Here is a 15,947-nt window from a genome sequence, read left to right on the forward strand (position 1 = left end):
GCCATCATGTACAGGGTGAAGTGAGACTGCACTGATTATCAGTTCACAACACTAGACATAAGAGTTCATGTCAGGAAGTGAAAAAGAGCAGCATATCCAAATGATATGAAAAGGGCAATCTGAGCTATGCAGAACTGATTACCCAAACTGGAATCTGGCCAGGATACTGGGGTTATGATATTGCTTGGTATTTTTTAAGTGTGTGTGCTTTTAACAAGCAAAATGTAAATGAACATCTTCTAAAGCTAATACCTGAATTTTTTTTTTTATAAGGGACTGAGAGTCATTTCTGCAGACTAGAAATGAAGTAGGAATTTTGAGAAGCCAGCTCACGAGAATGCATTATTGCACCAGCTTTCCAACCACTGTCCCAGCAGCTGACATGTCCGTTGTTTCTTCCTTTCGTTTGGCTCTTCTTACCTTTCTAAGCTGCCTTTCACTGGTTACCAGGTAACTATGGCTGAATTGCTGTGAATGTATATTGAGATGTGATTGCTGTCTTAGTTTTTGTTTTTAAAGTATGGTTTCTCACTGTCCCACTTCCAGTATTTTAAAAGAGGAAGGAAAGCAACAATTATTGAAACTTTCAAGTTTCCACAGAACTCATTAACAAGCAGCCCAGAGGAGGCACCAGGATAAAAAGATTACATACAAATGGGATTCAGTTTGCCAAAAGTAATTAATACATCAAGTAAACTAGAGGCGGCTATTGCTGTTGGTGACAATTTCACTCTAAAACCTCTCACCCCTTAACCCTGTAGACAAGCTTTCTATTCTTCAACAACATGGTAGTGGCAACATAATTTTCTCCACAATACATCACCACTATGCCACCATTCTGACCTGGAGATATCACTCTCCTTGAGGAAAAAATGATCATATGCACGTTCAATCCTTGGCCTCTGAGTTGAGTCTGCCAGTTAAGGTACCAGTTAATGGCAACAGCAATGGTATTTTTGTAAGATGTCTATAATACACTGCCTAGGGAGGTTGTGGAATCGCCATCTCTGGAGATATTTAAGAGTAGGTTAGATAAATGTCTATCCGGGATGGTCTAGACAGTATTTGGTCCTGCCATGAGGGCAGGGGACTGGACTCGATGACCTCTCGAGGTCCCTTCCAGTCCTAGAATCTATGAATACTTAGAAACTGACTCATTTCACGCAAGCCACCAAATAGCCATCAGATGTTAATGACTTTTGGTCATAATTTCCCTGGGCTGGATTTGAATGACTCTATATCTTATTACCAATTCCCTGAGCTATTCAGTCTTTCAAAATCTCTTATTTCTGACCCAGGAGTGACACTGGACTCTACTGCCTGTAACCTCAGAAGTCCCAAGGCCAGTCATGTTAACAAGAGGCTTTCATACTGGAGTTAGTCTAAAACAGGGGAGATCACATATTTCAGTTAAAAAAGCAGTCTTTTTGTTTTTTTAAATAACTTTTGTTTTAATCCAAGAGAATGGGTAACTAACTCTATCTGTAAACCCATAGCAGTGGAAAATAAATGGCAGAATGCATGGGATGCCTCCTTAAACCTCTAAGCAGCACGCTAGTTAGTTGAATTCAAAATAGGTTCAGATAATTTTCACTGGATTCTGTCTACAGCCAGAAAACTTATAAACATCAGGAATGTTTTTCAAAAGTATCAAATTAATGTTTTATTTGTGAATCATCTCATCATTCTTCCTTTTACAACAAATAATATTTATACTATAATTCTCTTACATCTTTGAATTTTGCAGTTAAAGTGACACCACAATTGGAAATCTAGTCAATTTAAACAACAAACAAGCAAAAAGGTTAAAAGTAGTTTCAGGTATTATATAGATCCCTGAGTTCCCTGTAGGGCAGGGGTCGGCAACGTTTGGCACGCGGCTCGCCAGGGTAAGCACCCTGGCGGGCCGGGCCAGTTTATTTACCTGCTGACGCAGCAGGTTCGGCCGATCGCGGCCCCCAGTGGCCGCGGTTCGCCGTCCCGGGCCAATGGGGGCGGCAGGAAGCTGCGCAGGTGAGGGATGTGCCCGGGACGGCGAACCGCGGCTAGTGGGGGCCGCGATCGGCCGAACCTGCCACGTTAGCAGGTAAATAAACTGGCCCAGCCCGCCAGGGTGCTTACCCTGGCAAGCCGCGTGCCAAACGTTGCCGACCCCTGCTCTTGGGAATGCTTGTGGTCTTATAATCATTTTCCTATTGTTAAAAATGTTTCTTGTTCTGTGGCTGTGTGAAAGACTGACAAAAGCAAAAGGGGAAACAAAGGCCCTGATCCTCTGGACACTTACTAGTGGGCATAGGGTTTCTACTGTAATTCAATTAAAATAAAGGGATTATTCACAGTAATAAACACTAAATCTTATAAAGTATTTGCAGGATTCATTGGTTTCAAGGCCAGAAGGGACCATCATAATCACCTGCTCGGAACTGCTGTATAACAGAGGCTATAGACCATCACCCAGTAACTACTGTATCAAGCCCGAGGAACAAGAATCAGCCATTAACCAACCATAGAGGGGAAACACCATCATCTACTATATATCGAGTGCTATTAAATGCACAAACAAATTGAAGAAACAGAGGGAAAATATTCTTTTTAAAGGCACAGGGCCTTTGTTTACTAGTACATAGGCTCTTCTTGAAGACAGCTGATGCTGCATCAGTTAACCTCAAAAATGTGAAACACATGTAATCTCCACAACCATAAGGACTGAGAACTTAAATTTTGGGTTTAAATAGGTCAGCTCGTGCAGCAAGGGGGTGAATTCTGCAGCAAATCTGGTAGTTATGGGATCGTGGAATTAGGGTGACCAGACAGCAAATGTGAAAAATCGAGACGGGGTAGGGGGTAATAGGAGCCTATATAAGAAAAAGACCCAAAAATCGGGACTGTCCCTATAAAATCGAGACATCTGGTCACCCTACGTGGAATATACAGGGCCTGGATAGTGACTATATGCCAATAAGAAAGCACTTCTAGTCTTTATAATGTGAACTGTATTTTGAACACAGAAAATGTTGTAACGTCCTTAATACACTATGTTCTCGATCAAACAATTCCACTAGATTTCATTATTTTATAGTGCCATAACTACACGCTTAGAAAAAGCCATCGTTAAATAATGCTTGATGGTCTGTCAGCCTCCACAAAAGTTAATTTTATCATCGTCAAGTTAAACATAGTTCTACAATGATATTGTAAAAGGGGTTTACAATATCCTATTGCAGTTCAACAGATTATAAATACAACTGAGTGGGTTGATCTATTTTAGGTATCTATTTTATATGGCCCCACCACCATAGTATCTGAGCGCCTCATAATCTTTACTGTAGTTCTCCTCACAACATCCCTGAGAGATAGGGGGAAATCTATGTTCTCATTTTACAGATGGGGAAATGAGGCCTAGGGAGACAGGAAGTCTGTGGTGGAGCAGGGAACTGAACCCCAATCTCCTGAGTCCCAGCTACTGCCCTAACCATTAGACCAACAATCCTCCTTCACAGGAGCCACATAAAAGTGAAATATTAAGTTTCCCCTTTTGTTTAATGTTGTATAGTAAAATAGATTAAACTTTTTCTTTTAAATACTGAGCATAACGCTTGCTATGCAGGTGGCTTCTAAAATTCCCTTTTTTAGAGAGATGTTTCTCTTAATTCACATTTTTCTGTGAAGAAGCTTGTCAATATAATCTGTGAAAATGCAAAAATATTACCATGGTCAATATTTTGACTGTCCACAAAAACCCTAAATTGGCCAAATGCTTATTGGTTACAACCCATGAGGCTGCTAAAAATAATTTATAGATTCCAAGGCCAGAAGGGATCAGTGTGATCTTCTAGTCTGACCTCAGACAATTACAGACAATTACATCTGTTACCTCAGGTACATTCTTTGATAATTTTAAGACATTTATTTCCAGTCTGCCTCAGAGAGTTAATGATACTGTTATAATATGTCTTATATACTGTAGGTTCAAGGGAGGGTGAGAGGAATACATGTTAGACATTTGTACAAGAGCAGCATTTCTGCCCTTAGCTATAATCCTGCATTAGTATCAAAGTTTTCCTTGAGAAATGCCTGAGTTCTACCCAATATTAAGCAATATTTGAATAGACCCTGGAACAGTTTTTCCACAGGTCAGCAAAGTAAATCCACTTTGAGAGTAATAAAGGACGGAAAATTCGAAGATCCCATATGACTAAATAAACACATGAATAGAGATTACTTTTTTCTGCCTACTGGAGTGTGAAGTGCGCCACTGAATTAATTTGGAAAACACTGAGTTTGGCACATTTTTTACATATCATTCCAGAGCAACAAAAGGAAAAGTATAAAGAGAACCTCCATTACCACCAAACCTTTTATGACCAGAGAGGAGGTGTATATATGGTCAGGAGTAGATATGAAGTAAAATTTGTGCAGAGTAAAACTGTTTTACAATAAATATGAAGATTTAGGTTGTGATCCTACAGTTACATGTGTGGGTAGTCCTACCGACTAAGTCCTAAAGGACTAAGAATTGGATCTTAAGGGCCTGAGCCTGCTATCACACCAGCTTTACACCAATGTAACTCCACTGACCTTAATGCAGTTGCACCAGACTTACACAAGTTTCAGTGAGATCAAAATCAATCCTTAAGACTTAATTATAAAGGTAAAAATATATAACTAAACATTACCTCTAGCTGCTTAAGAGCAAAAGGAGAACCATCCTGCTTCAAATTTTGAATGATTTCCTCCATGGTGCTTGCTGAAAACAAACTAAAAAAAAAACAACAAGAAAAGCCTCATATGACCTAAATGTGATTCCACCCTTCTTCCTGCCTGTGAAGTAATGAGAACTCACAGACATTAAAAACAGAATAGCTTAACTAGATCATCAGACTGATTCTCTACACTATCTCATCTCAATTACTGCAACATCCTTTTCCCTGGCCTCAATAAATAAAATCTTGCTTTACACATATCCATTCAGAATGCAGCTGCAAAGGTAATTTACTTAGCCATCATTTTGACCATCTCACTCTTTCTTTGCATCCCTCCATGGGCTCCCTCACTTTATCATAACAAATATAAGTTACTCATCTTCATTTTCAAGGCCCTTTATGATCCATCATCTCTCATTCAGTGCTGAAAGGACAGCTCCCGCCTCCAATCACCCACTTGTAAAATTTTCAAATAAGCACCTTTGTGCTTTCTTCTATGCTTCCCTTCACACTTGGGAGAAGCTACCTGTAAACATCCACAAAACTAACTACAATAGAACCTCAGAGTTACAAACACCTTGGGAATGGAGGTGATTCGTAACTCTGAAATGTTTGTAACTCTGAACAAAACATTATGGTGGTTCTTTCAAAAGTTTACAACTGACCATGGACTTAATACAGCTTTGAAACTACTATGCAGGAGAAAAATGCTGCTTTTAACCATCTTAATTTAAATTAAACAAGTACAGAAACAGTTTCCTTACCCTGTCAAATCTTTTTTTAAACTCCCCCCCCTTTTTTTAGGAGTTTATGTTTAACACAGTACAGTTCTGTACAATATTTGCTTTTTATTTATTTATTTATTTATTTTTGTGTCTCCACTGCCTGATCGTGTACTTTAGTTCCAAATGAGGGGTGTGGTTGACCGGTCAGTTCATAACTCTGAGGTTCTACTGTAATTAACTTCCTTCAAAACCCTCCTTAAAACTCTCTTTTTTTGTGAAGCCTACAAAACACTTGACAACTGCTATCATACTGACCAATGCTGTCTCATTGTTTCCTTGCACTCCCCCATCAGTCTGTCTGTAACCATCTGTTGTCTCTTCTCTTATACTTAGATTGTAAACTCTTTCGGGCAGGGACTCTCTTTTTATTCTGTGTTTGTGTGGTACCAAGTGCAGTGGGGCCATGGTCTATGATTGGGGCTCCTAGGTGCTATGGTAATACAAATAATAAACAACAATATAGTCTCTCCTGCTTTGTTCAGACTACTTTTATATACTGATGAGGTTTCCTCCATTTACCTTTCAAGACTATTTCACATTCAAATAAACCTCAGTTGGGAATACTGATATTAATTCTAAAACTTCTACTTTTGTTTTATCTATGTATTTATAATACCTATGGTATCAATTTTATTCTGACTGCTGTTTACACTCAAAAAATATCTGTAAAGAACTACATCATCTCAGTTGTTCAAGCTATCCATATATTATTATCTCAGCTTCTCCTCATAAATCTATCCTACTAGGCTTAGTTTTTTGTTGGTGGTGTTCCCTGGCTTCCATCCATCAACCTCTTTTTGGTACTCAGCCGCACAAAACTGGTCACAGATGTAGCTCCATCTGAATACCCAAAGAATTACACACATATTCTGTCCTTTGCCCCCCAAAATCCTAAATTCCAATTTTCAAGTGTCTTTGTTTTAATGTGTTATAGGGCAGTTATGTACAAGAGTGACAAACTGACAAACAAGGGATTTAATGACTATAGCAACATTTATCAAAAGTTACTTTTCTCACTGAAACAGCCAAGAACACCTGTAATATGTAGAAGACCATAGGTAAGTAATAAGTCCTACTAGGTCAAGAACCCTACAAAAACAGATGTTAAAAAAGTCTACAGCCTTGTCTGTTATTACATAACCTGTTAAATCCAGTAAACATTAATATTAATGCAAATCTTCCACACAAGAGGTAAGAGGAAAGAATGATAGAGTACCTGTTAATCTTGTCCATATGTTCATCAAGTACGAACTGCTTCTCTTGATCAATTTTGCACTATTTAAAAGAAAATACATCTTTCACTTGGTTCTGTCTCAGCCTATTTGAAAACTTTAAAAGCCCATCACTGGTCCTGAAATACTATATTGATTTGCACTACAGAAAAGCCTACGCAGATAGCTCAGTTAATGCTGATTACTATGTTTAATCAAACAGTATTTTACAGTACATACAAACTTGTCATTGTGTGTTGAACATTTTGAAGTTTTTATCTCACAGTGTTAGTTACGAGCTATCATATAGCTCAAAGATGTTTTGTCAGTATTTGTCAGTAACAGATACAGAGAGAGCTGATTTATATACACTTTCAGAGTTCTCTGAGGAACAGTAAGGAAAGGAAAATAAAGCTGTAATATGAGAGATGTGTAGCTTTCTTAAACATTTTTGTACAATGGTTATTTCCATTTTAATATTAGAGATCCATATCTAACAGGAAGGTGTGTACAGATTTTCTTTTACTATATGTCCGTTTATGGGGGGGATGGGAAGGGGGAAGCAGCAGCAACTGTTAGCTGCTGTGTTTTTTAGGTGATGTTTTTTTAAAGAAACTTAGTACTATGGAATTTATTGGCTGATCCCAATTAGTTTTATTTTCTCTTTAAGTTTTATAAGAATAAAACTTCTCTCCTCTTTTGTGCTTGCTTGGTTGTTTTGATTTACAGTATTAATGTTGCGACATCTTCTGAACTTGTAAGATAATGAGGTATGCTTAATCAATAAATATACAATCTTCTACGAGGATAACACCTTACCAGCAACAATACATTATTTATAACCCATCCAATCTTCATAGAAGTACCAGGGCCTCTTTCTACTTTTTCTAGTCTTTTTGTTTATATTTATAAAATGTTTACACATATACAATTAGAAGACATGATCATTTTGCATTAATTGATTTGCATTAACGGGTGGTATTGACTGACTGCCAGCAGCTGGGACTGCATGATGTGATGTGTTAGAACTGGAGCTCATGACAAATGTTTTAGACCTGCTAGCCTAGGGGGCTTAGGATACAAACTGATGTTTCACTGACACTAGCTGCAGCTCAAACAGGTTCCTTGTCACTTCTATTCCAATGACGGTGAAGGTGAAGCTTCCATTCCTTTAACTGGCAGCTTGCCCTGTACTTTATAGTAACATATTCTCTCTCTTGGCTTATAGTTTCCATTTTATCAAAGATATTCAGTGGTGTTAGATACATTAATGTATTCCAATTATTTTTCCACTTAATGCGTATACAAGAACCTAACAAATCTAACTGGGAAATAGTGGATACCAATCTCATTCTAAAACCAAACAACCTCGGAGGCATATATGGGATGAAGGAACAAAATTAAATCTCTGTTAGCACCAGGGCTTTTTTTCTTTTGGAAGAAGTACTGTGAAGCTTACTAGAGTGGCTGAATGGCTTTTATAAAACTGAGTGCAAATTATCAAAAACCTTTTGATACATGCATGCAACGTGTTACAAGGAAATCTGACATTTTCTAGCTGTTTGATATGAAGTTAAATTCACCCCCAAAAATCTTGACTGACACACTCAGAGAGAATTATGAATTTGCACTTTGGAAAATAAGTAATCTTTCTCTGAAAATGTAAAACTAGCAATATTTAGTTGCTTTAATTTAAAGCATTGCTTTAATGTTCCAAATGCATTTCACTAGAGTCTGGCAAGAACCTGATCCTGTTAACATACACTATGCTTGGTAGTATTTGCCAAAAGGGACATCATTAATCACTGAAGGCTGGGCTCAGAATTTAGACTCTGCAGATGACTTTAAAGAAAATAAGGATGAAATTCACATTAAGTCAGAGTAAAATGGTTTCATGCACGTAAAATAGGAATGGCATAGGTGGAAAGGCAAACCCCACCCCAAACTGAGGAATATGGCATGGCATTAAAATGAATGGGGAGTCCCTCACAATTTCTAGTTTGGTCTTTAGGCTGCAATAGCAGTTTCTGTGTCACGTGATGGGATGTCAGAGCCACTGAATCCACGTAATTCCATGGCCACTCCCCCTGCACCCAGTGCCTCCCTCAGTGCTAGTCTCATTCTGTCAGTGGCTGTCCCCGGGTGCGGAACATCAAAATTGAAAAGCAATGAATAGTAATACCTAGTACTTAGAGATTTACGTGTTCAGCACTACTGTGCCAGTGGATGAGAACTACCAAATAAAACTGATCAGTCTAACTTCATTGTCCAAATCAAAAGAAATGCAAAAGGTAGTGAAAAGTAAATTAGATTTTTAAAATTCTTTCAGTTTTAGTCACTTATTTAGTGTTAATATATAAATTATTAACATCTTGTAGTAGTGTGTAGAGGCTGGGAATCCATTCTGCAGGGTGCTATACAAACATACAGCAAATGATGGTTATGTAAATAAGAAGATTATTATTTAACTTGATAGTTTCCTGTTTAATAAAGTTCGAGATTGTAGCTAGCCAGCAGATTACCTTCATGTGATATGAGTTCAGTACATCGGCAACATTTTCTTTAGAAGGAGATTTTAGTGCTATCAAATCTTCCTCTAGTGCAGGCAGCTACCAAAAAAAAAAAAAAAAAAAAGGCAAATTAAAATAATAGGGGAATAAAAGGTATTTCCAGCTAGATTGTTATTTTAACAGTTATGGATTAAAGACTCTTGGCCCGATTTAAAGAGGTGATAAGCAGATAATGGGAGCAGCAGATGCTCAGCACTTCTGAGAACTGAGCAGTCTGGATTGAATTACACCTTTGGGGATCAGTACAGAGGGCCTTTTCCTAAGCAGAACCTCTGTGTGGTGGAGCAGAGAGCCACCCATACCCCCACCCACCATGAAAGAGTTAAAGAATTGCTGTGGTCGCAATCAACCCCAAACTGCTGCATCTGTGCAGCTTCTCAGGCCTGGGGATGAGCCCTTAAAAGGGAAAAACTCCCACCCAGCTGGGGGTAGCGCTCTGAAACAAGCAGATCTAGAGTTCTCAGACCAGAGTCCTAGGCTATGTGTTAAAGAACAGGGAGCACCACCATCCTGAGCCCACTGAGAAAAGAAGATGAGCTGGTTTTGTTGTTGAAACTTCTAACTTTTGGCTTTTAGCTGCATAGGAGGATAGGAACTGAGATTTTCTGTGGTGCCTGAAAGTCTGCTTCCCCTCCTCTTCATGAGGAAGGGGGCCTCCTACCATGAGAGTCTAAAAGCTATTTTCTTCTCTGTTTGGGCTATTTTTACAACCCCCTGGAAGGCGGTGCCTTTGCTATGATGTGCAGCTGGAGGGCTATACTTCAGACCACAGGACTGCTGTTATTACGGAACAACATATGAGGTAAGGGAGGTGCCCAGCTCCACCTCATGGGGTGACCTTAAGGCATAACCTTTTACACACTGAGAACTGTGGCTGAAGCAGGCAAACAGTAACTCTCAGAGCTTGAGCGGGTACTGGGAGTCCTGATGCAGTGCTATACTTAAATATAGTGTAGTGTTTCATAGCCTAGGCACCTACCTAACTCTGAGTGTGCAAATGAGAAGGCAGAGTCGAGGCCTGCACCCTCCTGATACGCTTCAGAAAAGATACTGTCAGTAGCTGAACAAGCCCTATGGTGTCCTTGTCCCTGAGTGCAAAGCATATCACTGTGAAGAGGTGGGGAGGAAGAGAGTATAGGGAAAGCTGGTTATTTTCTCTTGCCCACTTATCCATCCATGCAAGGGATCAGCACAATCTCATGCTATGACTTTACCAAATGAGTTGATGATTTAGATCTCTTCCCCAGCCAATTTTTAAGGCCCCCAACCCTGCAAACACTCAAGGATCTAACTTGCACATTAATAATTTCCATTGGCTTCACTGGAATTGTTAATGTGTGAGAAGATAATCAGCTATGTAAAGTGTCTGTGGGATCTAGACCTATATATGTTACTGGGAAAGAGAGCTATAGATACAGTATTGACTGTGACTTGATTTCTTCCGTGTTTTTGACCACCTAACAGCTCATCTCCATGTGGGATTTGGAGTCAGTGGCTGCCTTAACTGCTGTCACCTAGAATCCTACTTGGGGAGGTGTGGGCTTGGAATAGTTCTTGATTGGTTGCACATACGCAAGTGTTAGTAGATTCTTTTAATACATGTTTTTAATAAATTGAAGTTTTCACAACTGGCTACCACAATCCAGTGCTGAACGTAACTCAGTTACTTTCAGTAGCAAAATATCAATTGAATGTTTTGTATATAAGAACAGAAGCCTAATACGTGCTAAGCACCCAATTACCACTGGCTTCATTGGGAGCTGACAATGCTCAATGCCTCCTGTGAGCCAGGCTGCTTGAGTTGTGTGTTTCTGGACCATGAGATCTGCCTGAGTTAGAGAGGAGTACAGGATAACTATCTGTACTGATTTGTAACAAGGGAATCATTTGTTGAGGCAAAGAAGATTAAATCAGATCCTTAAGATATTCTGTACTTTTTGGTGATATCTCCAGTACCATACCTCTGATATAAAGGGCCATCAAAATGTTGCTGATAAAATTTGTACATATGAAGCAAGTCACTGCATTCAAGTTCGGTTGTGCACATAAATGACTTGTCCATGCATCTGTGAACACCAAAACACTTTGTGCCTAGGAGGGACTTTAAAAATATCTCCCACTGTGACCCTAAACTCCTTGATGCCAACTAACAAAGGGTTCACCGTTCAGTAACAGCAAAGCTTGATTAAACTCACTACCGTAACCCTTTGCTGTCATAATATTTATCTATTAAAAAAAGTTGTGAGATCTTAACTGAAAGGTAGGATAATGTTGGTCATTAATATTATTATGGAATTTATATGCTGATTATATTTTATGATTACATACTGAAAAATGTCCTTAATTTTATATTAAGGTGTCACTCCCCAGCAGAGGTGGAAAACTGTTTTTGCCGGACAAAGGCATGTATTTTCAGATCTTTGCTTAGGTTAAGCACTGTAAAGCCAACACCATGGAAGTCCTAGTTACACGTGACAATCAACAGGAAAAACAGAAGTTTGAAAACAGCTTAGGGTGCAGGGAGGGGGGTGGCTAGGGGCTGTGTGCGGGCAGGGGGTAGCTCAGGGTGCAGGGAGGGGGGTGGCTGGGGGCTGTGTGCGGGCAGGGAGTAGCTCAGGGTGCAGGGAGGGGGGTGGCTGGGGGCTGTGTGTGGGCAGGGGGTAGCTCAGGGTGCAGGGAGGGGGGTGGCTGGGGGCTGTGTGCGGGCAGGGGGTAGCTCAGGGTGCAGGGAAGGCATAGCTCAGGGTGTAGGGAGAGAGGTATTAGGGGCTGTGTGCTGGGAGGACTCCCCTGTGGTCCCTGTTCCTGGAGGGATCTGCCAGCCATGGAGGCAGGTCCTCCTACTCGGGTGGGCTCTTACCGGCTGCCTCTCTGTGAGCAAAGGGGGCTGGGAGCTGAGAAGCAGCTTCAACCTGGGGCATGAGCAGGAGAGGAAGGAACGCTGCAGTTGCCTGCTCTATGGCACCAGCCAAAGCAGCAGCTGCCCTGCACTGCCCAGGGGGAAGTAGGGGGATGACTCGGGAGTGTGGTGCTGCCCCCGGGACTGCCTTGACCTTGTGCTGCAGTTTGGGGGGGCAGGCAATGCCCTCCATGTCCCCAACTCTGCCCACCACAGGTTCAGGACTTCAGCCCCACGGGGGGTGCCAGGAACTGGGGCTTCAGCCCAGCTGGGGCCGTGGACCCCTGGTTGAGAACCGCTGCTTTAGGTGAGAAAGTACTTTAAGATGTGTGTAACAGCTGAAGTCCTTGTCTAGAGTCTAAATGTAACTTTCTTTTCTTTGTAACCTGTTCTCCTTGCTCACTATCTCTTAAATATTAATCTCTGTGGTTAAACTTGTATTGCTTTTCACTATAAGCAGATTGCAGTGCTGTTATAAAGGACCTGATCCTGACTGTACCTATCAAGCTGTGTGTACATTCTCTCTCTGGGGACAGCTTAGCTGGTAATTGAGAGTATCCAATGACTAGGGCTGGATACTACAGGGAAATGCTTCTGAGGAGTTTGGGGACCAGGACACATGAAGTGTTAACCTTCAAGGCAAAGTACGGGCTGGCGGAGCCCTGGGATGAGTACTTGAAGGGCTGGCAGTGTGAGGGAGCTGACATCCAGTTACCACAGGCAAGACTCCATCTCACTGAAGGCAGGAGGGTAAAATGGTGATTCATGGTCCTGGACACTCCAAGAAAGTGTAATACCCACACTGCATCAATGGGGTTGAGAGGCTAAATTTAATTTTATAATTAAAAATCAGTTTAATCTGATATCTGCACAAAGAAGAAATTCAGCTTCAAGTAAATCTAACCCTATGACCTATTATCAAAGGTAATGATTGACAGATTTACCTTTTCTGATTCTACAAAGTGTGTAGCAATTCCTGCTTTTTGCAAATCTCTCCCTTTCAGTCTAAATCCTGTAAGAGCAAGGTAATAGCCAATTTTTCCTGAAAGTCTTGGCAAGAAGTAGCCTCCACCTACATCAGGAAAAAGGCCTGTAATTGAAGAAAACAGGAAAAAGGTGAAGGAAAGGTCTAAAAGAATTTACCGTCGTACCACCCATTTAATACACAACCCACTGCACACTTTGAGCCACCTTCCCACTCTCCTCTCCGTGTTTCTACATAGCCCTCTAGCCTGTACCAGCCCTATTTGACCTGGTCTGCCAGTCCTCCACCTTCTTATCTAAGTCTCTCCCTAAAGTGCACTTCTTCCACAATGCCTTCAAATTCTAGTCCTCCCTTCTGGCAAGTATTCACAACAGATAAGCCAGACATCAGTGCTCACTCCCAAGCTTTTCATAAGAACTATTTCTCTTTATATATCTGTAAAATACCTAGCCTGTTGCCAAATTAGCACAAAGAAAAAGATAGAAATTAATGGGCAACAGGTTTAAAACAAATAAAAGGAAGTTCTTCACACAGCGCACCGTCAACCTGTGGAACTCCTTGCCTGATGAGGCTGTGAAGGCTAGGACTATAACAGGATTTAAGAGAACTAGATAAATTCATGGAGGTTAAGTCCACTAATGGCTATTAGCCAGGATGGGTAAGGAATGTTGTTCCTAGCCTCTGTTTGTCAGAGGGTGGAGATGGATGGCAGGAGAGAGATCACTTGATCATTACCTGTAGGTTCACTTCCTCTGGGGCACCTTACATTGGCCACTATCAGCAGACCGGATACTGTGCTGATGGACTTTGGTCTGACCCAGTATGGCCATTCTTATGTTCTTATGTAATTTGTTGCAAATCAAAAGTGGAAGCTAAACTTTCTCTCCAACTTCATAGTTCATTGAATAATCAAAATATATTTTAATACTCTCCCACATAGCAAATAACATTCTTTTTAAGGAAAAGTCATGAATTTTTGAGGCCTCCCTAAAATTTTAGGATCCACCAGCTTTGAGACCCCAAAGGCTAGTCCTGGGCGCCTTTAGAGAAGACCACAACTAACCTGCATTTGGGGGGGGAGAATCACAAAACATTCAAAATGTAAACCAATCATGAAGCCTGAAAGTTAAGAGGCAATAGATAGAAACTTATTTATTTAAAAAGTAAATAAGTCCAAGAACCACATTAACATTTAAGAGTTCCAAAAGGACAGATCCTCGGGCTTGTCAAAGGCAAATATATAAGTTCTGTGGTCCTCAAAAGCAACCCTTAATTTTTTTACATTTCCCATTAAATATTTACACTAATATAATTGGTCAAATATTTGATTTTTCTATCCTGTAATGTATGTTACTTTGCTTCAAAAATTATATTCACAAAGAAAATTATACTTTTGATATTTAATCCTACTTTTTTTGTAATTGCTAAGCTATTTGCCTGTTTACAAAATCGATTTCCAATGGCAATTGAGACAAAATTGCAGCTGGAAATATTCAAAATTATTTTTCTGCTCATTAGCCAACATCGCTGACAAACCCAATGGCACTGCAAAGTTTCCTACCAATAAACCACAGTTAACGTTCACAAGCTACTGCATTCTTCTTTAGGCAAGGAGAGCAACGGAGATGATTTGCTCCAATTTTGGAACATAATTCTACAGCTGCCATGGGAGGTGGATAACGTCTCTGATAAGATCATCCTTTTCATAATGACTTCACAGTGTAATAGGGTATATTAAGAACTCCATGTTACAGCTGATAGGCAGAAGCTCTTAAAATCTCTAAAAAAGTGATGTCCCCTTGATTGGCTCAAATCATGGAATTTTCATTGAATGTGAATGGGGTGCCCACTAGCCTAGTTTTGGATAACCCCCTATTAGAGGATGACTGAAATAGCTTTCCTTTCAAAGATCTGCTTGGACACACAACTTGGCATGTTGTGGACTGGGGTGCATGCACATGCACCCGCACCTACCTCAATTGTGACTTCTTACTCAATTCATGCATGCTGCTCTCCAGCCCACAGAATGCATAGGCAAAAGAGCATTTACAATAATGTACCCTTTTCTGCTGTATTGGAGCACCATGGTGTGAATTAAATATAGTATGAGTATAACTTTGGATTTTTGGGCCTTTGAGGAACTACCAAACTCTTAGCAATAACACTTTCTGGATTTGTATACTGTACCTCTTGTATCAAGCACAACTGAATTCTAATGACTATAAGAACTTTTTGTACAATGATGAATGAGGGGGGGAAGATAAGAGTAGATTTTATTTTCTAGCTATGGCTCAATAAATAACCTTATATAATTGCAAGTTATATATAGAATCAAACTTTTTAAAACTCTATTGCAAAATGGGTTGTAAGTATTATCCAATAAAACAATTACTTACTAACACCATAGAAATCTGCAATTTTCCCAGTTATCAAGACACTAAAATTTAGTAAATGTGAATAGTATTTGCAGGTCAAAAAAATTATGACAATTTTTTTTTTGTATGAATGGTCTCCCAGTTTCCCTACAAACTATAAACATACAATACTGATCAAATGTTGGTATTTTGGGGTATAGGGTGTCAATTGTCACAATAACAGTGTAGGGAGGGGGGGGAATCTCTGCCCTGTAATGGCATTGACATTTACAATATTCTGATTCTGTAAACTTTGTTTACAAAGTCAGAATATAACTTTTGTTTACAAAGTTTACTGCATCGCATAAGTAGAATGACTAGTACACAAAATAAAACCAATTTTAATATCTGAACATGTGTCTTCCCATTCAATATATACC

At 40.0% G+C, this 15,947-nt stretch overlaps 1 protein-coding gene and 1 long non-coding RNA gene across 2 annotated transcripts in view; one reads left to right on the plus strand and one right to left on the minus strand.

Moving 5' to 3' along the window:
* LOC112058748 (uncharacterized) overlaps window positions 1-15,947 on the plus strand; it is a 138,522-nt gene that overhangs the window by 89,048 nt on the left and 33,527 nt on the right. The window contains exons 8-9 of the long non-coding RNA XR_006172674.2: window positions 274-450; window positions 2,364-10,071. This is a non-coding gene — a long non-coding RNA (uncharacterized LOC112058748). The remainder of the gene's footprint in view (window positions 1-273; window positions 451-2,363; window positions 10,072-15,947) is intronic.
* HIBCH (3-hydroxyisobutyryl-CoA hydrolase) overlaps window positions 1-15,947 on the minus strand; it is a 93,409-nt gene that overhangs the window by 23,137 nt on the left and 54,325 nt on the right. The window contains exons 8-11 of the mRNA XM_065560868.1: window positions 13,113-13,258; window positions 9,222-9,308; window positions 6,705-6,763; window positions 4,677-4,758 (exon numbers count right to left, since the gene is read on the minus strand). Coding sequence (XP_065416940.1) covers window positions 4,677-4,758; window positions 6,705-6,763; window positions 9,222-9,308; window positions 13,113-13,258 — 374 coding nt within the window. The remainder of the gene's footprint in view (window positions 1-4,676; window positions 4,759-6,704; window positions 6,764-9,221; window positions 9,309-13,112; window positions 13,259-15,947) is intronic.

The sequence above is a fragment of the Chrysemys picta genome, chromosome 11, assembly GCF_011386835.1.
Source record: "Chrysemys picta bellii isolate R12L10 chromosome 11, ASM1138683v2, whole genome shotgun sequence".
NCBI lineage: Eukaryota > Metazoa > Chordata > Testudines > Emydidae > Chrysemys > Chrysemys picta.